The sequence below is a fragment of the Lytechinus pictus genome, chromosome 8 (assembly GCF_037042905.1).
Source record: "Lytechinus pictus isolate F3 Inbred chromosome 8, Lp3.0, whole genome shotgun sequence".
Classification (NCBI taxonomy): domain Eukaryota; kingdom Metazoa; phylum Echinodermata; class Echinoidea; order Temnopleuroida; family Toxopneustidae; genus Lytechinus; species Lytechinus pictus.
In genome coordinates, this window is record NC_087252.1 from 3,684,767 (window position 1) to 3,712,766 (window position 28,000).

The 28,000-nt window shown below is 38.4% G+C and overlaps 1 protein-coding gene across 1 annotated transcript; it reads right to left on the reverse strand.

Moving 5' to 3' along the window:
• Positions 1 to 538: 538 nt before the first annotated feature.
• On the reverse strand, positions 539 to 27,953 carry LOC129267375 (coatomer subunit alpha-like). Its single transcript, XM_064103372.1, has 26 exons — positions 27,784 to 27,953; positions 26,309 to 26,422; positions 25,348 to 25,502; positions 24,641 to 24,717; positions 23,465 to 23,574; positions 22,517 to 22,632; positions 21,715 to 21,814; positions 21,032 to 21,167; positions 19,937 to 20,019; positions 19,234 to 19,451; positions 18,705 to 18,780; positions 17,943 to 18,025; positions 17,113 to 17,338; positions 16,170 to 16,308; positions 15,212 to 15,521; positions 14,327 to 14,516; positions 13,185 to 13,280; positions 11,414 to 11,719; positions 7,926 to 8,032; positions 6,183 to 6,323; positions 5,520 to 5,656; positions 4,773 to 4,959; positions 4,247 to 4,357; positions 3,477 to 3,638; positions 2,627 to 2,739; positions 539 to 2,016 (listed from the first exon to the last, which is right to left on the reverse strand). The coding sequence occupies exons 1-26, from the start codon at positions 27,821 to 27,823 to the stop codon at positions 1,875 to 1,877; spliced, it is 3,675 nt and encodes a 1,224-aa protein (XP_063959442.1). The 5' UTR covers positions 27,824 to 27,953; the 3' UTR covers positions 539 to 1,874.
• Positions 27,954 to 28,000: the final 47 nt, after the last annotated feature.

Genomic DNA, 28,000 nt, shown 5'->3' on the forward strand with positions numbered 1-28,000 from the left:
CTACAGCCAGGGTAATAATATCCAAGTCCTTTGGAAGCGCATAGAGACGTTATTCATGTGTTATGCGCTATACAAGAACTGACTATTGTTATAAGAGTCCACAGAGACCTCTTGACAATATTACACAAGACTTCACATGCACAGAACTTCAATCTAGGACTGACCCTATAACTGTTAATAATAATTGTAAATGTATATTGCGCAATTACTACATGTATATGTATATACTTAACTGCGCACTTCAATAATATTAATATTAGTACCCTGGCTAAAGACATGCCAAAGACACCCTGGCAATTTAAGGAATTCCTTCTCAAGTTCCCATTCACCATACCTGGGTTGAGAGCAGCACCATCAGGTAAATGTCTTGCCGAAGGAAAACACGCCATGGCTGGGAATCGAACCCACATCCCTCAGATTGAAAAATGAAAGTCATAACCACTAGACCACAACACCCCACGTAATCAAAGGAAGCCTATTATTAATAATCAGATGCCTACAATGCTACACAGGTAAAAAATAAACTATCATGGAAATATTCAATATTTCACATAAACTTATTTATTAATGTTTTTCATAACAAGCATTCACAAATCAATAATAAAGTCTTGTCACAGTATAAGTTTATAGGCTAAACATACACATCAGTATGTCCTACATTTAAGTAATCACCAATATAAGAAATTTCATTTGTACATTACATGATTTCAATATATGGGAAACACTGTAGTGTTAACAATGCAATACTAACCCAAAACAATGAAAAAACAATAACACTATCATATTGTAACTAAATTTTCTTATAAATAAATCAAATGATCATTATTCAGTGTTGCGCTGTAACCATACAGGGCGATTCCCTCAAACACTGCTAAATTTATGTATACATATTGATAATGGTAATATGCTGCGATAACCTTGTTCTGCTTCGCTTTAACCCTATGACAACTGAACTCTATAAATCCTATAGGCTTTGTATGGGATCACTTGGTTCTAGTAGGAAATGAGTTGGACATATCTGGTAAGCTTCCAATGTAATTGCACAGTAATATTAGCAAACCAGACTCGAGACCAACCAAATCTATAACAACGACTCCAATGACATAACATCCATCAGATCGGATTTTGATTTGTTAGTATGAATGGCATTAGTAATGAATACATCTTGCAACATTAAATGGAATGTTTAAACGATGACAGTAGTAGATGATATATGAGAGAAATCTAAAAATTGTCTTGTTGTCAAAGAGTAGCAAAAAATATCCTACCTTATCTCAATATTTGGCAAAACGGTCTGATACACACCGGGGCATATTACATCTGATTCTAGATCATTTTCAAGATGTGATATGCTTGTGTTTCTTGATGAAGAAAAAAATTCAACTTTTCCATTAATAATTCTGCAATTCTAGACAGTTTTACGCAGGTGACAAAGCAAAACTTTCACAGTAGCCACACCCAGTACTAAATATAATTTTTGGATTTCTATAGTCTTTTCCAGAGCGTACAAAGCGCTGTTAAAGAGGACTTGTAAATATTTCACATACAAGGTAACTTCAAGAATAGGAAAATGTGCAAATGTATAACATAGTTGATGTCTAAAGCTTATTCCTGATAAAGCGCTATGTGATAACAAGGAACCGTTTCCTGAAGAATTTTGTCAGTGCATTTTCCGTAGAAGCAACTGTCGCAGGTGCAAATGTCATGGAAGCGATGTGATGAATAATCCTGCTAGTTTATCAAGGGTATTACGCATTATCTTGTGCATGATAGCACTGAAGCATCTCTTAACTCATTGTGGAGTACCCCCCTGGGCAACTGATCAATAAATTTTATGAATTCAGCAGTGGTTGGCTTTCTGGGAATGTTGGGTTCTATCGGAACTGTAGAGGGCTGATTCGGAGGCCGATGGTGTCCTTGCCGATCTCGGTGACCTGGGTCACGCGACACGTCTCACCCTTGAACTGTGGAAGGTAGCAGGCTCCGCTCAGAGGGCACTTCTCAACAGGCTTTCCCCTGAAAGAAGAAAGGATTGTGCAGGATTCAGAATAAGTCTTATCAGAGGTCTACGCGAACTTCATATACTTTCCGTTTGGTCTATAGACCTTATGCATATGACGTCATTCTCTCATAGCGCTCTCCCTCAGAGGATACAGGAATACGCATAAACAGAGTTTTGCCAGTTGCAGATCACCCATACATGTAAGACAAATGACCTCAGCCTCTAAATTGGCTATGTGATGATGTCAATGCATAAGTTCTATTCCCACATGGTTGAATCACACTCCGGCTGTATCAAGTTCATCTACTAACCATTCGGTCTAAATGCCAATTAGCCCATTGAACATTTTGTCTAATTTTTGGTTAGGCTTTACCCATTTCATCTCATATCCATTTGGGCTAACACCACTTCGTCTTCGAACTATTAATGAACCAAATATTCATTTGTCAAAGTAGAAATTAAACCATCTAGGCATGAGACTAGGTGACAGTTAGATGAAGTATTAAACAGAGTGATATTTGCACCAATCATTTATTTAACCAAATCTAAAGTAGATCAAGTGGGATTGGCAATGATGGTTTCAGAAAATCTGAGAAATAGACTCTTTGCAACTTAGTGACTTACCTGTAGATCGGCTTGTAAGTAGCAGCACAGATGTCAAAAGGATTGTGTTCATCATAGTTGAGTTTATGTGCATCGTTTGGACTCTTCTCACAAGCTTGTAGGATCTTACGCGTCTGTACGAAAATAGAATTCAAATAAATATTTATAATGCACCCAATATACTCCACAGAGTGTTCAAAGTACAATGAAAGAAAAAATACATATTTGCAGTAAAAATATTAAAGAAAGTCTCAAGGTTTATTAGGAATAGTAAACATAAAATATCAAAGCTCATGACATCATGTCTCATAAAGTCATCTCGTAGCACCCTCCCTCAGAAGATATAGGTGTATGCGTAAATGGAGTTGTGGGAGGTCAAGGTTCCCAGCTTAAGAAAACGAAATTCCCCGATTTTTCCCTGATGAAGTTTTAAAAAAATCCCTGGTAATTATTTTAACCCATTACAGTTTCGCATGTTTTCTAAGTTGTTGCAGTGAATTTTCAGTATAAAAACAATAATGTAAAACTAATTAGTACCACCATAACCAGTCCCTGATGGGCTGGGAACCCTCGAGGTGCAACAGCTGCAGATCCCCAATGCATGCAGGGCAATGGTTTCAACCTCTAAGATCACTGCAAGATGATGTCATTGCATAAGGTTTATACTTTCTTATTGTACATCAAAGGTGAAAGATTTTCATCACAAATCTTGATCTCATTGCCAAACGGAAGATCTCCTAAGCACTTGTGTTCTTGACCTCCAACTGCTCACAAGTTTCTTATTATCTGTTACATTTTTTTTTATTTAAATCTTATTCTTCATTATTTTTTTTCACACGTGATAATCTGTTTCATTCTTTAATAAGCTCACCTGTTGTGCTACATCGGGCTTAGGGCCGAGTTCTAGGAGCCGTCTTGCGAAAGCTGCAGCTGTCTTGAAGTTCTTTAGTTTGAACCACAGATTGATGGCCGTCCTGAGCGTGAGGATCTGATGGATAGGCTGGAGGTTACAATGTGAGAAGTAGGCTGAAAGCTGTAGAAAGAATGAAAGAAAGAATTAAACAAATAGGTTGGGATTAATAATAATAATATCAGCAACAATAATAACAATAACAACAGCATATTTTACCGAGGGTAGCCACTTCAGTTCCAAAAACTGTCCTCCCAGCGGGCCCTGCTTAACATGATGTTACTATTACCCCGGCTTTAACACGGCTATCTTCGCCGGGCACTCAAGCATTCAAGGAATTTCTTTCTGCCGGGACCATTTACCTCACCCCGGTTGAGTGCAGCTCAGTGTGGGTAAATTTTCTTGCTGAAAGAAAACACGCCGTGGCTTGGAATCGAACCCATGTCCCTCAGATTGAAAGAGTCATAACCAGTAGACCATGATGCCCCCTGTAACCTTCTCACAAAAGTGGTTCAGTCAACCATACACATATGACATGCTTATACCGATACATTTTGTAAATGCTTATTTTTCTCTCTTTTTTTAATTCGCATATTTCATTTACATAGGAAAACAAACAAATATTGTATACCCGGTGTATTTCAGCCCTGGGCTGCAGGAATATAAACATTCTTTTTTTAATAAACCACGAAAAATAATCATCATCATCGCAAGACTCCAGTTTGACGTACCTCACATATTCTCTTCTGTTCTTCAAGGTTGCTCTTAGGTTGTTCTTTCCTGTACTGTTCCATGGCCAACCCAACAATGTACTCTCTACATATCGTAATCAGCTGTTGAGCCTGTGGGATAAATAGATAATAAAGGGTTGATAAATGAAGGCAATGGGTACTTGCAGGGCTGTACTCTGCCATAATCAATCATAATCATTACCGTCGTTATGATCATCATCACCATACTCATCATCATCCTCATCATCAAAATTATTATCATCATCAATCATCATAATCATCACATTTATCATCATCAGCAGCATCACCACCACCATCATCATCATCATCCATATATATTATCATTATCATCATGCTAATCACCATCATTACTGCCATCATCATTGTCATATAATATTCATCTCGAAATGTACCATCAAGATAAAACAAAGATAGAACAATATTTAAAATATCAGGCCATGAACCTGACACGGGTTCATTAATGAATATGAAATGATTCTCAGAAAAAAAGAGAGTTTGTACGAACCTCAGTGATTTCTTGCTTGGTGTCGACTACGAGCAATGGTATACTGAGAAGGATGCTCCTGAATCTAAGGATGGCATCCGGGAATTTCCCTTGAGTGGTGAGCTGGTAAGCAGACTGTAACCGTTGGACAAGATGGGCTAGTTTAAGACCTACTGCAGGCTGTCCGCCTCGAGCTCCTGCATCACGCCTAGGAAAGTATCAGACAAATGTATGGACTTAAATAAATGGTCTCAAGAATCAGTTTCTCCTATACTTTAGAATCTATCCAGCAAGATTCAGCAACATTTCCCAGTGTTCAGAAAAGGTAAAATGGATCACCTCGGTTAGGCTAATCAATGCTGGGAGGTATAGGGTATTTGCTATTTTATCAATGCATGCTTCAAGCCCCCCCAAATTCTCTTAAGTTGCATGGGCAAACTCATGACATCACAATCATTTAATTTACAATGGAACAAAAGCAATGTTACATCATGTCATTATGTTCATTATGATACCATGAATGTGTTAGATGTCTAAAGTGACACAGACAAATTCATGGCATCACAATGATAGTCAATATCAATATGTTAGATGATGTCTTGAGTATTTCCAATACCAAGTTTTTTTCATGTCAACTTTTATTACAAATCTATTGTACTACCAGACATATTTTTTTTGTAATTATTTTCTGTTGACTTGGTGTAAATGTTTCTAAGCTTTGCTACTGAACTATTTTGCACCATGTCTGAACTAGGGCATAGGACGTACCAGTTTCTATGTGGGTATCCAGAGAGTGGAGGGAGAGACGGTAAGCCAACAAAGGACGTCCTTGCTCTGGCATAGGTCTGCATGAAGATCTGCTTGTAAGGTGTGAAATCTACCATACCAACTTGGTCATGAAGCAGCTGCAGAAGAGAAAGAGAGAAAAATGAATTGGAGCAGGCATAGTAAAGATGTGTCAACTAATAAGGGCTGCATGAGCAGTCTGGGAGGAGCCCACCACCCCCCCCCCCTTGTAGATGGACCAAAAATTTCATTTAATGACCCCAAAAGGAGGGTTAGAAAATAGGGAATCAGGATTTCAAAAAACAAATAGCCAGTGATTCTTTTTATAAGCTATAGATATTTTTGCACCTGACTGGCTCAGAGCAAATTTGTCAGACTTCTTGATTCATGAAATACTTTACATTAAAATTCAAACTTTATCAGATTTTATTACATTTTCAGCATTTCTCTTGTTCAATTTTTACCTATTTAATTTAATATTATTTTCAGCCTGGGGAGTATTTCATCGACATTTCTCGTGAGACAAGCTGTGAGACCTGACAACTTTGCAGAATTTTGATTGGCTTAGAAGCACTGCTACTATGGTAAAAGACTGATAAAATAGGACTTGTCAGAGTACCCCTCAACAATAAATCCCTAACATACCTGTGTGGCAGTGCTGAATGAACCTGCAAGTATATGATCTACCGGGAGCTGAGAATTCTTCACCCAGACTTGACTCTGACTCATTCCTTTAGCTGGGGCAACAAAATAGTCTTCATCAGCACCACCTCCAACTGGCACATCCTGGGGGAAAAATGAGGGAAAATAAAGATTGATTTAACCCTAAATAGACTGGGCTATTTCGACGCCTAAGAAGACTGAGGGCACCCCCCCCCCTTATGATCTCGGCCGTCAATCCCGCAATCACGACGAAAATTGGCACGCGCGTTACCCATGGCATACTCTACAAAACTATGAGATCAAATTCTGCGAAAAATCTCATTGCTAATTAATTATGCTAATTTATGCGTAAAATCAACAGTTTGCTCTTATCAACTAAATAATGCCCCTAAAATGCGAATTTTTGGTTCAGACTCTTTATAAGAATCTGATCAAATTTACTGTAAAAAAAATTCAACATCACATTTATTTTCATATGTATTTTATCTATTCTAAATTTCTTATGTATTTCTTTGTTTTTTTTTTATTTTTTTTTTTTTAATGTTAATTGTCAGGGACTTTATTTTGACCATAAACAAGATGAAATTTATTTATTTCAAGCAGTAAAAGGAAAAATAATGATATATTTACGAATTTTGGCTCAAAACACTATTTGCATTAGATTTGTACACAAATTCAACTTTTTTAGCAATTTGGGGTCTGCATGCACTTAGGAAATGTTGCGTAATTTTGGAACCGCGTACCCAGCGTTCACAATTTGTCGAGGGGGCTGAATCAGCCCCCCCCCCCCCCCCAGTCTTATTAGGGTTAAACAATAAAATTCCTATTTTCAAATTGAAGATTGGCAATTCGAGAATTTCTAATTCTCTCATCATCATGTTATTATCAATATCACCATCATCGGCAACACCATTACCATCATCATTATCATTAACAATTATCATCGTCATCATCATCACTATCACCTTCACCATCATCATCATCACCATCATCACTATCACCGTCAACACCATCATCATCAGCATCAGTGTCATTATCATCACATTACCATCAACGTCACTACCATCATCATCATTTTCATTATCTGCACCATCATCATTATCACCATCATCATCACCATTATCATAATAAACACCACCACTATCACCTTCTCCACCATAAAGTAATGAATAAACCAACTGATAAACTAAATTCATTCTCAATTCTCTGCCAAAATTTGAAAATATTTACATAATAAAAGGGTTTTGTCACATACCAGATCAGGAGGTAGCTCTAACTCTTCATCAACATCCCACGCCCCTCCTTCACCGTCACCGTCATCATCATCACCATCAACACCATTACCATCATCATTATCATCATCATCACCATCAACACCATTACCATCATCATTATCATTAACAATTATCATCATCATCATCACTATCACCTTCACCATCATCATCACCATCATCATCATCACCATCAACACCACTACCATCATCATTATCATCATCATCACCATCATCATCATCATCATCACCATCATCATCATCACCATCATCATCATCATCATCATCATTACCATCATCATCATCACCATCACCATCATCATCATCATCATTACCATCATCATCACCATCATAATCATCATCATCATCATAATCACAATCGTCATTACCACCATCACTACCACTATTTTTATCTTTCACAAACTACAATAGAATTAAAGGGTTTATCACTAACCAGATCAGGAGGTAGCTCCAACTCTTCATCAACATCCCATGCCCCTCCTTCACCATCACCGTCATCATCTCCGAATCCTTCTATTGCATCACCAAACTCATCACCACCTAGAGAAAATGAAGAACAGAGAAATTAATAAATAAATATAGTGCATTCTAGGGCTGATATTGCATATTTGGGAATGCGATTATCACTAGCTGGAAAACACCATCCAAATCGTGGCTTTGGGAACAACACTTCGATTTGCATGTGTGGAGTGTTGTGGCCCAGTGGATTAGTCTTCAAACTTTGAAACAAAGGGTCATGGGTTCAAATCCCAGCCATGACGTAATTTCCTTCGGCAAGAAATTTATCCACATTGTGCTGCACTCGACCCAGGTGAGGTAAATGGGTACCTGGCACGAATTTATTCCTTGAAATGCCACTGCGCTGTAAAAGGCTGCGGGGATGAAGTCAGGGTAATAATATCCAATTAAGCGCATAGGTACTCATTTGGCAGTGATATGCACTATATAAGCATGTTGGTATCATTATTATTATTATGTGTACATGCCACATGAATGCGTGTGTGACTGAATAAAACGCTGTGGTACAAAATTAATCATGGTTCCCACTTTCAAAATAATGTCAAAATCAGTTTAAAAACAGAGTGACCTGCCATCCCTAAACCAACGAAGAATCACCAGGGGCCCGTGACACAAAGCTTAGCAATGATCGTAGAACATTTTTCTGCGATTGATTCCATTGACTACAATGTACAATCAATCGTGAAAATCAAGCGTACGATCAATCACTAACCTTTGTGTTACAGGCCCCAGGGCTGGTTCTCTGTCAATATAATGATATCAATATCAATGACAGACTTCACCAAATGCAACAGATTCAAATATCTGTTCAAAAACATACCCTTTTAAGAAGCACTTGTACTATCCCTATACAAAATTGTAAAACATGCCATACGTATAGAGCAGGGGTTCTCAAACTACGGCCCGCGGGCCGTATCCCGCAGAGCTTCTCAATCCGGCCCGTGAGACTCTGCTGGGATTTTTTTAATCACTTTTAAGTCACAATATGAAAGAGCTCAATATGATTACATCGTGTATCCACGTAGACCTAACCGTAATAAAAGTAATGGCAGTCAAATTAATTCGACTTTTAAACAGAGTTTAGTGGAGTCTTTTCTGTCTGTTTTATCTACTTTCTTATTAGATGACCAGCGCTGTTGTCACCATGTTTGGATCTACATACAGGTGCGAAAGTGCATTTTCCATAATGAACATTTCAAAGAACTAACTCATACCGAAGTACCTTAGTGGCCACGGAACGGTTTTCAAATGGGGGGGGGGAGGGGGGTCTGGTCATGCAAAAAATCACAATCATATGGTCATTTTTACTTTTTTGTACATGGTTTTTGAAAAAAGGGGGGGGGCAGCCCCCCCCCCCCCTTTCACGGCCCCTGCTTGACCAGTGAACATTTGCACCAGTGTCTTCGTCTGGCAATAACACCTTTTGTGCCAAGGTTCATGCAACTTGTTGCTGACAGACTGTCACATTTCCCATATTAAAAGTGACTAGGAGACTGACATCCTTGTTATAGTCTACAACAGACATGGTCTATTATTCATTTTACTTTGACTACAAAAAAAATTTGATACTTCAAGACCAGTGGCGTAGCTACGGGGGGGCATGGGGGGGCACGTGCCCCCCCTGAGATTTGGTGTGCCCCCCCAGGTGCCCCCCCTGAAAAAAATTGGCAGAGCAAAAAAAAAAAGGGAGAAAGAAGAAAAGAAAAAAAGAAAAAAGAAAGACAGAAGAACAAAAAGGAAGAGGAAGACGAGTGAATGAAATAATGTGAGGGGAAGACTTGCAACAAAAAAAACTTTCATGTTACCATATACAATTTTTGCTTGCGCTTCGCGCCAGAATTGCCTGTTCGATGAGATTCATATCTTGCTCAATAGGCTGATATGGAGCAAGTTTTGAAGTCTATATACAAAACATATTTTAGCTCGGACATCGAGCTTTCATTATTTTTTTCATTTACAAATTTAAGTGCTCTGTAAAATGTTTGTTTTTATGGTCTACATATCAGCATTTTAAGCTCACGCTGCGTGGTCACATTGTTTGATTTGCCAAGTTCATATTGTCTAGGTGTATTCCATAATGTTCCATTAAACAAATGTATTCAGAATGCCCAGATTCTAGGTCTAAATCTAAAACATGCGCGATGGCCTGCATGTTCTTTATTTAAAATGTACTTAAATTATCCAGTTTCACGTCAGAATATCAATAATTGTCTGCTCACGCTTCATGATCGCAGTATTAATGATACCCAATTAACTATATCCTATTTATGATTTACAAAATATGAATAGAGTGTCCCGCTTTTAGGTCTGAAATCTAAATTTTCTACCTCTCGCGCTTCGCGCTCGCATCAATTGTTTAGTTACATACCTATCCCATTTATTAATACAAAAAGTGCTTAGAATGACCATTTTTAGGTCGGAATGTTAAAAAAATTTGCTCGCGCTTCGCGCTCGCATTATCGAAATATATACCGTCTTCGTGGGTAACTGTAAGCAGTCCTTAACAGGTCCCTTTTCGATAATGCTAGAACAGGTAATAAAAATTTCTGCTCGCGCTTGGCGTTCGCAGTAACAATCTAGTTACATACAAATCTTGTTCAGGATCACACATAACATTGCCCAGAATATTAAATTTTCAGGACAAAATACATAAAAGTAAAAAAAAAAAAATCGCTCGTGCTTCGCGCTCGCACTTTTTATAAGGCTTATTTCATGTTAATGTTGTTTTATAAGAATAAAACTAAGAAGTGACTGATCGGGGAAAATATAGGTGAAGATAATTTTGGGCACCGTCACCTATTGGCGAAAGTCGGATCCGCCCTTGTGACACATGCACACACACACCGAAAAAATGGTGCCCCCCCTGAAAAAGCAAGGACCCCCCAGTGCCCCCCCAGGAAAAAAATCCTACCTACGCCACTGTTCAAGACATTATCTGTCTCCCCAATACCAGGTATGTAAAGGTACTATCTAGATTCCTTTTTATATGTTTTAAAGTACTACAATTTGTTATCATTAATATTGACTCTCGCTGTATTTTGAAATCTTTTCTAATTTTGCCTGCGTTCCATATGAAACTGTTATAAATTTGTTAGATTAAATGCTCCCAAAATAAGGGCCAGATTGCACAAGAGGGCATCTAGGACCCCGACCGCAGGGGTCTTTGCGCTTCGCGCACATTTTTTTCTAAGTATCCACTTCACGCTGGCCCTTTCAAGTTTACTTGGAGTCTCATCTGGCCCTTCAAAGAAAAAGTTTGAGAACCCCTGGTATAGAGGATATTCATATTGTATTGTGCATTTCTAAGAACCAACTATTATCATTATTTTTCACTATATCATCCTAATAATATTTAGATTAATATCATTATGATAACTGTTATCATTATAATATTCCTCTCACCATCAAGAACCAGCTCTGCATCATCTCCCCAGTCTCCTCCCGCATCACCCTCATCCATAGCAACGGCTGCTGCCATGGCGCTACCAGCTCCAGCCTTGTTCCTATTCATGGCACCCTCAAAGAATCCCTTGGTGACAGTCAGGAGAGGCCAGTTCTCCTCCGAACGGATGATGGGCGCAGGTGGCTGAAGGAGCTGGGCGTTGGAAGACACCTCAGGGAGCTTGTCGTTCTCATCGAACATCACAGAGATGCCCTCTGCTTCTTCATCCAGGCCGTGTGTCTTGGCGGTCAGGTAGGCTAGGGACTCTGGAGAAAAGGAAGGTTAACAGATCATTAGCCTAAATGTGCATCACTCTATGTCAAAAATTTATTTCTACAGATTGAGTAAAAAATACAAACAATCATCAATACAATCAAAATACATAACAGTTACGATATGTTACATAAAGACAGAAGAAATTGTAAGTATTCTGTTTTATATTTGACCTAGTGTAACCATTGAAGTACTTGATTAATTTTTGACCCCCCCCCCCCCATTTCCAAATTTGATTAATGCCAAGGAAATCTTTCACAAAGAGCGAAGTGGTTCAGTGTGATTTGAAGTCATGCTTCAACATTAATGTGCACATAGCATTTCACATATAATCTAATTGAGGAACATGCATCCCCTGTTAGATTATGTGTTCTCTGAGCACGATCTGACCAATTCAGTGAGGCAACTCAGAATAGACCAGTTCATAGTTACTTATGGACAATTTTGGTCAAATGACCTTTCATTTCTTTCATTATGATAGGCAGATTTCAAAGCTAGATATTACGTAAGCTCACCCTACATAGCAGGATGAAGAAATTGAATAGACCAGGTGACTAGAATAGCACACCAATGAACACTGTCTTTATGAAGGTATTTGTTCCATTCCTACTTTGAATGCATATCATAGCATGTTGCACAATGTACTTGGCAAACTGTGAAATACCAGTAGTTTGTGGATGCATTGTTGTTTTTTGTGGATGTAAACGATAACCACAATTCAAAAGAATATATGAATAATCAAGACATCGAATTTGGTGCTTATCTCATTAGATTTTAAACCACCATGTCACTGTAGTACAAACGACCTTCCTCTGATCATGCGTAGAATATTTTGATCATGCGCAGAAAGGAACTACGAACTGGCTTATTTATGCAATTCAAGTGAAAAATAACTCTTGGGAGCCACCCCCTCCCCCTTCCTGCCAACATAAAACAGTATTGATGAAGTACAAAACTGATGTCTTACAGTGCAAATATTGTTAATATGACATATGAGCATACTCTTTGTTTGTTCACCACAGGACAAATTATAGCATTCCTCATTAGAAGAGCCGTGGTGTAGTGGTTCTGACTCTCGCCTTGTAAACAGAGGGTCGTGTGTTCTAATCCCACTGCGGTCTAGTGTCCTTTGGCAAGGCGTTAATCCACACCTTGCCACCCTCGACCCAGGTGCTAAATGGGTACCCGGTAGGATGCGAAAGATATTGTATGTTTGAATTTGCCAGCGCCATAATGAGGCTGCGATGAATGCAATGAATGCTCCCCAGGGAGTGGAAATTGTGCACTGTTCGTGCGGGATTGAAATTAATCCAATGACCGGGGTAATTATATACTGTAAGCGCTTTGAGCCGTTCTGGGAAAAGCGCTATATAAAAATTGGCTATTATTATTATTATTATAAGGCTTGTCTACGATTTGTTAAAGCTCAGTAATTGTTAAATTATCTTGAAAACTTACTCTGTCCACAATTCTTGAGAATCTTCACTCTCTCTTCCACATCTCCCAGATAGAGGGCGCACTGGTATTGGCCGCTGGTGTCTTTACGGATCTCAGCTAAGAATCATAAAGGATAGAGATCATTATTAAACATCAATGCAAGTTCTGGTAACAACCTACTAATGGCTTCAAACAAACTCCAATAAAATGACCATCAAGGTACATGCATGGTGTTTGTTCAAAATATTTTCTAAATATGATGTATATTTAATAATAATAATAGTACAGTTCTTAAATACGCATAACACCTACAGGTCTCTATGCGCGAGGAAAGCGAGAAATGTGGTGAGAATTGTAAATTTAAAAATAAGACATCAAATAATTATACATAAGATCAGAGAATATCAAACATGGATTGGACCTACATGTGACTAAGTTAAACATTCTGAAAGAGGTGGGTTTTTAATTGTACTTTGAATTTCTCAAGCTGGGTAATATTTCTTAATGTCGGTGGTAGAGAATTCCATTGTGCTGGTGCAGCTTTTTGGAAAGCCTGATCCCCATATGATTTGGTCTTGACAGTAATTTCAGAGAGAAGATTTTGTGAGCCAGAACAGAGATTACGCTTGGGTTTATGAATTTGGACAAGTTCTTGAAGATAAGCAGGGGCAATACCATGAATACATTTGAATGTTAATATGAGAAGTTTACATTTGATCCTTGATCGAATGGGTAGCCAATGAAGGTCAGATAAGATAGGGTGATTTATACATTCAATGCTTTCTGTGCTCTTTGTTTACAGAGGACATTGTTCAAATTTCTTGGCGAAAATATGACAATGATGGATTTCCATAGAATTGAGGTTGATCAGATCAATTGTAACTCTTTGTAAGACGGGACCCACGACCGACAATTGTCATTGTTAGATAGTTACTTTAGTTACAGTCCAACACTTTCACCTCTCAGTCAATCAATACCAATAACTTCACTGAAATTGTCAAAGCTAACAAGTCAGTGCTGACAATTTTCATGGCATGGCCATCAGGTCATGAGACTGAGTAATGGAAGATACTGCAATGTCTAAGGTTAGCCATCACAAGAAAACTATAAACCTAGGCTTACATCATCAAATTTAATTAAATTCTATTTAATTAAAAACTCACCAATTTTCATCATCTTCCTGAGCTTGTCAAGGTTTCCGGTGATGAGATAGAGGAAGGACAGCTTGTCAAAGTTCTTAGTCCTCTGGTAGGCCATCTCAACGACCTGATGGTTGCCTTGCAAGAGGGCTGACTCACCAAGCTTCTCCCAGCATGACTTGTCATCCAAGGCTCGAGCAGCCTCTAGGGCAACCTACACAGGAAGGGGGCGTGACCAAACAAGAATGATAGTAAATGTAAATTCTGGCTTTGGTAGCAATCTCAAATTGAGTTAAGAATAGAATCAAAGAAAATTGCCATAAAAGCAGCAAGTGACTGTATGCATGGATTCTTAACTGCCAACAGTTGAAGTCTAAGCCTTCACCGTTGCCGGATCTAGACTGAGCTGGAAAAGACTCTCATTGTAAAGTGTCAAAGCTCTTCACAAACAAACTTGCTTTTATCCAGTGAGATGTGAGGATTTTAGTAGCTTATACAGATGTCCCTATTCACTTCAATGGTTCACTTAAAAGTTTTGAAAATAAGGAGAGGGTTTCACAGGAAGTTTTGTCAGTGAAGAACGCTGACAAACTTCATTTTAGCCAATGAAATGCGAGGATATAGATATATTCTAACTCATGAGCCAGAAAGAACATTGTCTTTTGATCATTATCCCCATACTCAAAGAGAGAGCTTTACATGAAAAAGTATTGTTACAGTGTACTTAAATGTGCTTGCAGCCAATGAGACTTGAGGGTTTCAATAGCTTATCACAGATGTCTCCCACTCACCCAAGTATTCCTTAATTCCAGGAGAGAGATTCACAGAAAGTCTTGTCAGTGAAACACACTGACAAATTTGCCCTTGGCCAATGAGATATGAGGATTTCAGTAGCTTATATCAACTCACCTCAATGTTTCCACACTCCAGAGCCAGGGCAAACCTGGTCTTCTCATCCTTGACGAAGTGGAGTGCCACTTCCGGGTACCCCTTCTTCTGCAGGTAGGCGATGATAGACTGACCGACCAGCTTGGCTGTCCTCACCATGTGAAGCACCTCGTCGTACTTGCGGTGGATGAGGGCCAGCTTGAAGCGGAACTCGGTCGGGTCGATGGTCATCACCCGGGCTCGGCACTCGCGATCCAGGCAGTAAACAGTTGATCCTTTGACCCGGGTGATGTAGATGGGTACGTCCAGGGTTCGGATGATGCCATGATCACTGTGAAGTGTGTAAAAGAATTACAAAAATTCAAAAATAAGTGGATGCATTCGTAACCACACATTTCAGAATAAATGGGGGGAGGGAATTCACAAAGGTGGTGGAAATCTAGCCATGGACTATTCAAATACTGTCGCAAAGGTACTGTTACATAACTAGCTTACAGCCAGTAGAGGGCCAAGTGGTGAGTAAAATGTGGCCGTGGTATGATTTTGAGAGATTGTGTACAGCTGTCGTAAAGAGAAGATGTGTCAAGAAAAAAAAAACTCAGATTAAAATCATTATAACTCACAACAGATGTCTCGTAAGCTTCCCTTTTAATACCTTGTTCTAGTTTCATTTGGGTGTGAATGATTGTGAGTAGTGAGGGAGAAATATAATCGGTGAGTCACATTGGTTGCTTGCAAAATATATTTTGTGAATGAACCCGATCAAGAAATGTGAACTGGGTTCTGTGAGACAGAGCCCTGTTACGCTACATCACGTTTCAGATAGTGTACAAACTTGTGATGATTCAACAATTCTTCATAAAAGGTCATGTATTTGGTGTGGTACATTTGCACTAGTTACCATGAGTTCAACCTTGGACTACCACTAGTTTATTTGCCTAAATCTGTGTTAGTCCGTGGTCATCACAGAATCCCTTACCCATTGGTGATAGCATATTTGATGTGGTTACTGGTAGTATAGATGAAGACTCCGCTCTCGTCCCAAGCTCCACTCTTTACACGGATATTCTCATGGATTGTACAGAGGGTCTCCAGCTTGCGATTGCAAACAGCAATAGCTGTAATCAACAAAAACGTAAAATATGTGATATACTTTTCACTGTTTAATGGCTGCAAGATAATAAGTGAAAAATAACAGATATTTAATTGCTGTGAGAGAGTAGATTCTTCACACTAATATTCTCATGGATTGTACAGAGGGGCTCCAGCTAGCAATTGCAAACAGCATTAGCTGTAATGAAAAAATAAAAATGAAATATGGTATCATCGGCTTACAGATGGGGGATTGGGGTACCACCCCCCCCCCCCCATATTATGACCATGACAAAGCAGAAAAGGATAGGAAAAGGAATTTAAATGTGATACTATGTAGAAATCTATCATAAAATTATATATTTGTATGACAAATTGTCATAATAATTGCTTGCTTGATTAGCTCACTCACAGCTTTCTAGAGATTATTTCCCCATATGTCATTTCCAACCCTCTCAAAATATCTGGCTGATTACACCACTGTGTGTATATTTTTTACATTTCATGGCTAAAAGTAAAAACAGTACTTAAAAAAAAAAGTACCAATATGTAATATTTTCACTATTCAATTTGCTGTGAACAAACTAGTGGTTCTGACTGGGTATATATCTATCACAGTAATTGATAAAAAAAAATCTTCACATAAATGTTCTAATGGATTGCAATGTATGTGAAAACCAGTCTCATTCAAAGTTCTGAGTTGAATTCGACCCAGCATTCTCATGGAATAACCTGAGTGGAACTAAGTAACATGTGTGCTCCGTTCTTAGCTTTCCGATGAATAGCGGCATCCTCAAAGAATGATTTTAAATCTCAAATCTTTGTCTTACTATGCTTGCTGAGGAGTGCGACATGCATCATATCGCTGGACCAGATCACATAGCGGACCTTGGAGATGCGGCAGGAGCCAAGAGAGCGCTTCTGCTGGACATCAAAGAGGGTCACGTTCTCGGGATCGCGGAGCAGGAGCATACCGGTACCGGCGTAGAAGATCTCATCACAGGTAGGGACCTGGACTTTCTTGGTGACCTCGTTCTTCAGGTTCTTAATGACAAGCTGTAGTAGATAAATGAGATGGCATCATAAAGTGATGGAATCATCAGATGTCTTTGGAAATAATTGCAACTTGATGTACAATGCCTACTTAACCTGTTTTGGAGTGGTGTGTGCACAGCACTTTGTAACTGAAAGGAAAAGGCGCTACATCAAATGACTTTGGATTGGATTACGCAAACATATGGATAGCTGGAAATGCATCATCCGTACCATCACACACATACTATCCACAATATACCATCGCATGGTCATGCACGTGCAATACACATAGGCAGAGTGGCTAAATGTGCAATGCTTCTACAAATGCTATAATTGCTGCAATCACCCTGAAACCTGCCCTCCACTTTGCATGATTCAATGTATCCTCCAATCTCAGCCCAAAGCTGTAACTATCCTACTCCACTTGCTTCTTCTGTGTCTTCTTTGGATGTCACCTATTCCTTTAACCAACAACCTTGGACTCAAAAGCCCATATTAAAACATGCCTGTCAATCTTCCCTCCCCATCTGTCTTTGCCAACCAGACCAACATTTTTCCAAATGCAAATATCTACATGTATTAAAAAAAAAAACATGGTATGCAAAGTATCTGACAAATAATTTACCGAGTGGCTCCGATCCAGGACAGCAAATCTGTTGCGAGCGACCCACACTGCCGTCAACCCGGATGATCTCTTGCCTTCAGGGGCTAGAGAGAAAAGGAAAACAAACACATGAATAAAAACTTTCATTCGTATATCATATATAAGATGCCTTACTTTAATGGGGGGGTTCCTATTTCATACATAGGTAGAATATTTTTTAATCTGTCAATGTCACATTGGCTACTATAGAATGTTGTGGTTGTTTTTTTCCTTCTGGCATTCTCCTTCCTCTTTCACTTTATTCCATCCTGTCTCTCTTTCCATCCCCCTTATCTTCACCCATTCCTCTGTTATCCTTCTCCTTCTATCCCTTTCCTCCTCATCCTCCCCCCCCCCCCCCTCATTCCTCCTCTTATCATATATTACCCTTGGTAAACTTTGGGGGGATTTCACTTTAATAGCAATTAAAATTGAAAAGCAGATGAAATGCTTTCTATTTGGCAAATATACTGTACACATTGTCACACCAATCAGGTGTCCAATAACTGAAGGGGCTGAACAACAGAAGGGGCGACCCAGATTGGCTGGCTCCTCCAATGCGCCTTTGAATGTCTTTGACAGATACATGGCGCTATACAAATGCTGTGCATCATCATCATCATCAATATACCCCATTGATTGCACTGATCTCAAATTTGGATCGTTTACTATGGCACATTGGTTCTCAATCAATAGATCATATCATCTCATTTTAATATTGAAAGAATTCAAGATGATACATACCATCTGGGTTCTGAGAATCACTCTCCTTGGGAACCTGATAGAGATCATAGGTACTGTTGTCTACGTTGCTTGTCCTCTGTAAAAAAAAAAAATAGTAGAATGATGATGGCAATAGTAGGCAATTCCATCAATTATCAACCTGAATGCTTTGAGACTTCTCCTTAATCAGCAGTAAAATTAAAATTTAATTATCGTTAAATTACTATATTACTTAACAATCCCCAAATTTCTGCAATATAAATAAATTCAAACAAATCACTGAAATCAGGATGAACACAGCATTTTACGGAATTTCATGGAAACATATCTTTGTAGGAAAAAAAAAAATGAAATACAAAAATGTGACAATCATGAAAATCGAAGCAAAATCCATTGTGCATAAGCGAAAAATCTGCCTATCAAACCTGTTTGCAGTGTCAGCATGTACTTGCCAAGATTAATCTGCATGGCAATGTTTTGAATACTGAATTCAACATCGGCATTAAAAAATTAAGAAACTGGAGACTCTATCTCACAAATTCAAACTCACAGTTGAGATAAGGACAGCCTTCTCAGCTGGGTTGAAGGACATCGCGAAGGCCGGACTCTTGGTTCCTCCCCTCAGCTGCATGACAGGTACATCCTTGGAGGTTGTGAAGTCCAGCTTGCGAAGGTAGCGCTCCTTGACGTAGAATAGGATGTTATTATGGGTAGCATAGGCTGGTCGCTCCCTCTCGAGCTTGAAGACAATCATGCCACTGTCATGACCTGGTAAAAACAAGATAATTGGGTAGTGCATGTATTTCAAGTTTAAAAGCTCTTACAATGTTGACGGCAGCTATAGTTGCCCAAGAAACTTTAAATTTTGAATCGACCATACTCCACTTTACTAAAAAGGTGGATATGGTCATAAAAATATGTCGAAGTTCAGAAGATAAATATCACTCTCCATATGCTTACATTTCATATCTTGAGATAACAGAAAGATATTGAAAAGTATCTTGGGTCATTCTAATCTGACCTAAAAACATCTCTTCCAGCAACTTTGTAAATAATGAGCAGGTGCCTTTGAATGTTTTTACAGATAAATGGCATTATATAAAATGCTATTCATCATCATCGTCATAAAAATTGAATGAATGAATAAAAGAATAAATGAATGAATGAATGAATGAATGAATGAATGAAAAAACACATCTGAAAGAGTGAATAAAAAAATACAAAAAAAAAAATCCATATTGATATGCTCATACCAGCAGCAAAGAGGTTGAGGCTTGGATGAGCTGTAAGAACCCAGAAACGATCATGATCACGTCGGAAAGTCTGGATACATGTCCTGTTCATGGAAAATAGGGAAATGGATTTAAATAAAGATTTTCTATCATAAAAGTAGAAATATTATTTTGATCATCTCTACAGATTTGTTTCTAGAGTTAATCACAAATGGCTAGAAGAAGTTTTCTCTTCTCTTTGATCCTGGCACTGATAATGAAGACAAATTTCACTAAAGAATTAGGAGGTTCATATTTTCAGCTATTTCATGCCATTTGAGAGGTATTCTTTTTAATATCCTACATGCATAAAATCCTATAAAGTGATTGGTTGAAATAGCATCACGTGACCAAATATATCCTCACTTTGCTGTTGACACAAAACACCCATGAAAAAAAGTTGCTATTCTGTGATGCCAATGATGGAACAGTGCACTATTACATCATTGATGACACAGATCATGCAATCTCTTTGTCACGCCGGTCAGCAATTCAACTTCAGCTTCAATTCAACATTAAAGGACAAGTCCACCCCAACAAATAGTCCGCCTGAACAAATAAAAGAAAAATCCAACCAGCATAACACTGAAAATTTCATCAAAATCAGATGTAAAATAAGAAAGTTATGACATTTTGAAGTTTCACTTAATTTCTCAAACAGTTATATGCACATCCTGGTCGGTATGCAAATGAGGAAACTGATGTCACCCACTAACTATTTCTTTTGTATTTTAGTATATGAAATACAAAATATTATAATTTTCTCCTCATTGTCAAGCGAAAACAATGATTAATTCCTCTTGAACATGTGGAATTAGCATTGTTAAATACTAAATGGTTCAGTCAACTTGGTTCTTATTGTCAAATCTGTAAAAAAATCAAATAATGTATAATTCAAACAATACAAAAACAAAATAGTGAGTGATGGACATCATCGACTGATTCATTTGCATGACACTGACTTGTGAATATCACTATTTTTTATAACATAAGAGAAATTTTAAAATGCCATAACTTTCTTATTTTACATCCGATTTTGATGAAATTTTTCTTGGGTGGACTTTTCCTTTGACATACCTCTTTGACATGTCCCACACTCTGATGCTCTTATCTTCTGAGTTACTGAGGATGAGTTCTTGACGAGGATGAAAGATGGCACAGGATACATTGTTGTAATGACCACGGCATGTATCAACCTCCCATGCTTTAGCATCTATATGGAGAATGGGAAGCATCAATCACACCATTACTATTAACATCATTTTCGCAGGTGTCTATTATCATTATCATTATTAGCAATAGCAGCAAGAGTGGAAATGACATCAGCCCCCATCATCACCATCATCATCAATGTGATTAACATATCATTACTATCAAAATCATAAACATTAAAATCATCATCATCATCATCATCATCATCACCATCATCATCATCACCATCATCATCACCATCATCATCATCACCATCATCATCACCATCATCATCACCATTACCATCACCATCATCATCACCATCGTCATCATCACATTATCAACATCATCACCATCATAGTATTACAAGTAGATTAGATGACCTACCAGTAATTAGACCAAATTGATAGTGGACGAAGAGGCTTTAGCCACGATGGTGTTACACAATCTCAAAATGAGACAATCTTCTGGTACAGGAAGTGGAAACAACCCCCTTGTTTTGTGTTGGAATTTTCTATTGTGATTAACAAAGTTTCAGAAGACCCAATACCAACCAACTTAGTTCTTACCATTCATTCTCCATAGCTTGACATAGCGATCATCGGCAGCAGACAGAATAAGTGGCATTGTAGGATGGAAGGCAGCCCAATTCACTCCACGATCGTGTCCCTGAAATTAAAAAAAAATTGTAATTTGTACAAATACGTGCATGATTGTATGCAATAAAGCATTTATTATTTCATACCTTTAATAGGATAAGTTAGGTGGAGCGATGTGGCCAAGTGGTTTAGTCTTCTGACTTTGAAACAGAGGGTCATAGGTTCGAATCCCAGCCATGGCGTAATTTCCTTCAGCAAGAAATTTATCCACATTGTGCTGCACTCAACCCAGGTGAGGTGAATTGGTACCCATCAGGATTAATTCCTTGAATGCATGAGCGCTGAAAGGCAGCTCAAGCTAAAGCCGAGGTAATAATAATAATAACAACGTGCCTCGGAATAGAATATTTCTAGATAGATGGTGCTATATAAATGCCTATTATTATTATTATTATAAGTTGGTCCCTATAAAAGATTGTAAGTATACACGTACTCCAAATAGATTACAATTGTGATCACCTCACACAAGCCAGATTGGTTTGGCGACAAACCTCATACAAGCTAGTGTAGTTTGGTTCAGCGATTAAAAATTTGAGAAAAGTGGCAAATTGTTTTAATCACTATCCTGCTATCATGGTATATATTTCCCTCTGGTAAATAAGCTTTTCCTTTGACTAACTCAAATCAGGCCTAGTATGCATAATTTATATCATACAGTTCTACAAGAAGAATCATAGTGGGATATGTACTATATTTTTCACATGAAACCTACCTCTAGTACATGCTTGACCACAGCATCGGCTGTCCCAAATAGATCAGGGGTCATCGGATTCTTGAGGTGTTCCTCAAGGCCGCTGGGACCAGGAGAGATGTTCTTCTTCCTCAGCCCTGCAAATGAAGAATACAGTGGATTACTGGTGGCAAAACATTTATCCACATTTGAAACTCGCCACCTAGGTGTACTATATGGGTAAATGGTAGGAAGGAATTTGTTGAACGCTTGAGCATCCGATCAGGGTAGCTGTGATAATAATAATAAAAGCTGGATTTATAAAGCGCTTTTTGCCTGAGGATACAAAGCACTGCTATCATTACCCCGGCTTTAGCTCGAGCTACCATCACCGGCGCTCAGTGCATACAAGGAATTACTCCTGCCGGATACCCATTTACCTCACCTGGGTCGAGTGCAGCACAGTGTGGATATATTTCTTGCTGAAGGAAAACACTCCATGGCTAGGATTCGAACCCACGACCCTCTGTTTCAAAGGCGAGAGTCAGAACCACTAGACCACGATGCACCCAGAGCTGCGGTAACAGTATGCAGCACTTAGAAAGGCTGTTCTATAAACATGTTGCATTTTTTGCAGTGAATTCTTCATAAACTCTTAAGAAGTCCCACTCCCAATCATTTCAAAATCTACATTTTGGACATTTTACAAGCAGAGACCATAAGTACCCAGAAAATGAGGAGGATATCTCTATGATGATGATTAGAAGCATTTGTATTGGCCATTTATCTGTAAAAAACATTCAAGGGAACCATCACCCACAAAACATGTATGTCACACATTTTCCCCATTGCTGTAAAAAATAGGTCTGTAGTTCAAATGCCATTATCAGTAATTTACAATTCGTAATACTTTCAAGGCAAACATTTAATTCCATGACTCAGACACTGTGGTCTCAAGTTTTTCTCTAGGAAAGTTTTAAAAGAACCTACCTTGGATGTCCCAGACTCGGACAGTCTGATCAAGAGAAGCAGAGACAACAAGGTCTTCAGAAGGATGAAAGTTTGCACACATGACGTAATGGTTGTGCCCAGTAAGAACACTGAAATGAAAATGACAAGGAGAATACAGTAAATTTATAACCAGCGATGCCATGAGTGGAATTCCACAATACGCAGTTTTAGCTTGTCGATCTTTAGAGTGAGTATTGACATGTGTATTCACTCTGTTATACAAACAGATGGTCTAGTTCTCAGATGGCCAGACCTATTTGGCCTACTTAACAATTTTGTCTAATTACCATTTGGTGCAACATCACTTAGTCTAAATACTCAATTCATTTGCTATCTAGTAGAAAAATGCCCAGATGGTATAATCTCTCAAATCAATCACTTTCCACTTTGTCAAATGAAATTTGGTTCATAAACAGTTTTATAGTCAAACTATGTTGATATTACCAAGAAAGAGTATAAACCACAACACCACAAATTACAAATAGCATAAATTTTCATACATTTAATTTTATATCCAGGAAAATGCTATACAAATGCATGGTCACCTTTAATGCATGTTTCTAATGATCAGAGAGAAAAGAGCAAGTTGAGGAAGAATTAATCCCCATGGCTGATCTTCAACACCAAGCATGCCAATGTTGCCATTTTATCACGATGATGATGATGATGATGATGCACAGCATTTGTATAGCGCCATATATATATACTGTATGTCAAAGACATTCAAAGGCGCATTGGAGGAGCCAGCCAATCTGGGTCGCCAAGAAGGCGCGCACACAGAACTGTGACCCGCAGGTCTCTCCTCCCGATAACTGGTTGGGGGATGCAGGTGGACCACTACACCGGGGTTTCCCCCTATTCTTATTCGAATAGTGCACTGAATTCTTAACGTGCAAAGGTGGTGATTCACCTCTACACGGGGCCTCCATTTATCACCATTTACTACACATAAATCTTTCAGAAGTAGCATGTTTCGTTATTATATGTTAAGCCATTACGTACTGGAACCAGGTTTTCCTTGTGCAAAGCCTATAGGGATTACATAACTCAAGTACACTGTAGTCAACAGATTAACCCATTGCACACTAGAACGAGGTGGTCTCTGTACAAAGCCTATGGCAATTAAAGAATTCAGTCGTCAATCGGTTAACTCACCAGACACAGTTCCTTGACTGCCAATTCCAAATCCTAATAGTCTGGTCATCAGATGCACTCAAGATCCAAGGATATTCCTTAAAAAAAAAAAAAGAGCACCAAAAACAGAAATCATGAAATTGTTGTGGTAAAATTATATTTAATAGAGAGCATGAGGGGTAGATATGACCTTATGAGTAAATACCATGTTTCAGAACAAGTTGTAATGGAGGGAAGGGGATCAATTTGATCTGACCTGATTTGATCATTGGATGCAAAATAATGCACAGATGTTTGAAGACACAATATTAATCTTCCCTGTGCATGGGATTCATCATTGTTCATTTAAATATTTTTTTTCTACATAATTCAATTCTATCTCAAGGTGCTTGCTATAGGCCTTGATAGGGATAAGTAAGTTGATTGACCCACAAGACCCCTCCCACAAGACCCCTCATACATGTCATAAGGAAAATTGGTCATGCATGTAATATGAAATACAAGATCATAGCTGAAAGGCAGCTCGAGCTAAAACCGGGGTAATAATAATAATAACACGCCTTGGAATAGAATATTTCTAGATAGATGGCTCTATATAAATAACTATTATTATTATTATTATTATCATATTTATCATTATCATTATCATTATCATTATTATTATTATTATTATCATTATTATTATTATTATTATTATTATTATATAATATTGGAACTAATCTCCTTACATGATGGAAGAAGGTTGTCCTGATGTAATCCAGATGTCCAAGGAGAGTGAAGAGACATCTTTTGAGTTTATAGTTCCAGACCTTGATCTTGTAGTCATCGCCTCCAGAAACAAACAGGGGCTGCTGTTGGTGGAAACTGATCCCTCTAACAGGACCTGAAAGAAAAGTAAAAATTTTTTTAATTCTGAAAGAACATTTTCTGGAATGTCTGTTGATTTAGGGCTGTATATTGCAATTTTGCCTCTGAAAAATTAAGCATAAGCAGCACTCCGAGTACTAAGTTTGTGATCGGCGATCTGAAACGACATTTGAAAACGTTGATTCTGTACCCGCAATGGAAGCATAAACACACCCCTAGACTTCTTTTTAAAAAACTGGGGAGCTCACAATGGCTCACATTTTTCTCTGTGATTTTGTTTATTCTAGACATCTGATTACACAATCCAAGAAAATATTCATAATTTGTCCATATACATGTAGGTCCTGTATATTTGGAAACAGGTATTGAGTCAAGGCAACATTTTGCTGGACTTGGCCTTGGTCCAAGTCACATGTACAACATCTATGGGAAGTTATAACTGTAAAAAAAAACCAGCCTGAACTACATGTACATGTACATCCCTGTCTGGAAACTACTTTCCCAAGAAAATGAGGATTTCTGAGACCCTGAGAGGCTTCTCTTTTATTAACCCATTGCCTACTGGAACCTGGGGCCTATAAGTATAACACAAACTTAGCAATGATCGTAGAACATTTTTCTACGATTGATTCCATTGACTACAATGTACAATCAATCGTGAAAATCAATCGTACGATTAATCGCTAACCTTTGTGTTACGGGACCCAGATGATACATGTACAAAGACTACGGAAATCTCAGAATTTAGTAGTCAACGGGATGACGTACATGTTATTCTTTTCTTGGTTGGACTTGACCTTCACCCCTGCAAATGACACTTACCATCGTGTTCATCAAACTTCTCCAAGAGAGTGCACATACGGTAGTCCCACAGCTGGATGTTTCCATTGTGCAAGCTGGCAAGGATCCATGGTCGGTTGGGGTGAAAGCACAAGCCTGGAGGAAGAAAGAAAGAGATTGAGAAAGTACAAAGAAGAGCAACAAAACTCATACCATCCTTGGCAATGCTAGACTATGGAGACAGACTTCGAGCCCTAAATCTACCATCCCTGCAATACAGAATGAGAAGAGGTGACATGATCCAGACTTATAAAATAGTGCATGGAATCGACTGGCTTGACAAAGGATATGTTCTTCTCGTCAATTAATGTTGAGGCAACCCGAGGTCACCCATATAAACTCTTCAAGAAAAGAAATAGACTGGATGTAAGAGCAAATGCCTTCGGAGCCAGAATAGTGCGTGACTGGAACTCGCTACCAAATGAGGTTGTCTCTACTCCATCTGTAAATTCCAGGCTTGATAAGTTCTGGAATAAAGAATGGTACAGTCACCCTTGGGAATGATTTGATTTGATTTGACAGAAATGATTGCAAACGCACCATGTACACTGGACACTCACAGTCACACATATTACTTGTGGAAGAAGATTAAACTTGGACGAAAGCTAGACCTGGAAACTTGGCTGCAGCTTTCTGCATTTTTCCAGTACATCCAGTAATACTAATAAGGTAATAAAGGAAAAAAGAACCGAGGATTAATGGGAGAAGGCAGAGAGATGGGGATGGGACCCTCACAAGGACGACACTGTATGTGAAAATGACAGAGTTCAAACACAATGACAAACTGAAGAAAATCTAATCTGGGACTAACCTATGTACATCACCATCTAAAACATGTGACCCAGGGCCAGGCTTCACATCAATTTATCAAATCTCTGATTGTGTGAATCAATCTAATAAAATTTGACTTTTATACGAACAAAGTAAGAAAACGGATAAAAGGTGAAATGCTTAACAATAAAATTATTATTATTATTTTAAGGGTTATAAGTCTTACTACGAATACAGTAACATTGAAAAACCAAATCATGACATTGTATTTTTTCTAAAAATTGAAATAAAAATTTGAGTTTGCGTTTGACTGAACTTCTGTCACTGAATGAAAGGGAAAAAAAGAAGATTGAGAAATTCTCAAAAATCATATAGTATACGGTATTTCAACTATTATTAAGGAAATACAATTTTCGTATTATCTTTATCTTCCCAACTTTGCAAAATAATGAAGGTGAAACCACGGCACACAATTTAATGTCTGGATTTCAGCTCTCCCGGTACGAAACACGACGGCAGCAAGCGGGGGAAGCGCGGCCGGGGTAATGGGCCATGGCACGGCACATCGGCAGTCCCAAACCCGACATTGCAAAGAATCAGTTGCGGACATTGGCGGTGCTGTCACAACACCGAATTCCACCCAAAATTGCAAAGTCAAATATGTGATTATTAATTTTCTTGCATACCTTTCACCCTTGCAGATTTCGTCTCAAATTTTGTAAGCATGATACTGCTGTCAAATCATCAAAAAAGTAATGTAATTTTCTTCCTTTTCTCCTGACAATTCCACGAAGATGCAGCCACGTCACTTTCAGCTTATGTTTGATAGTCTTTCGTACAGCCGTTTTCTCTTGATATTCTTCTGTTCAATTAGTGAGGAACATAGAGATGTATACTAGTAAC

Coding starts and splice junctions, on each gene's coding strand:
- LOC129267375 (XM_064103372.1), bottom strand. CDS start 27,823: ATGCTTACAAAATTTGAGACGAAATCTGCAAGGGTGAAAG. Junction 18,781..19,233: donor AGGCTGTCCTTATCTCAACT/GTGAGTTTGAAT, acceptor TTTTTTTTACAG/AGGACAAGCAACGTAGACAA. Junction 11,720..13,184: donor TCTCAAGAATTGTGGACAGA/GTAAGTTTTCAA, acceptor CCTTTTCTCCAG/AGTCCCTAGCCTACCTGACC.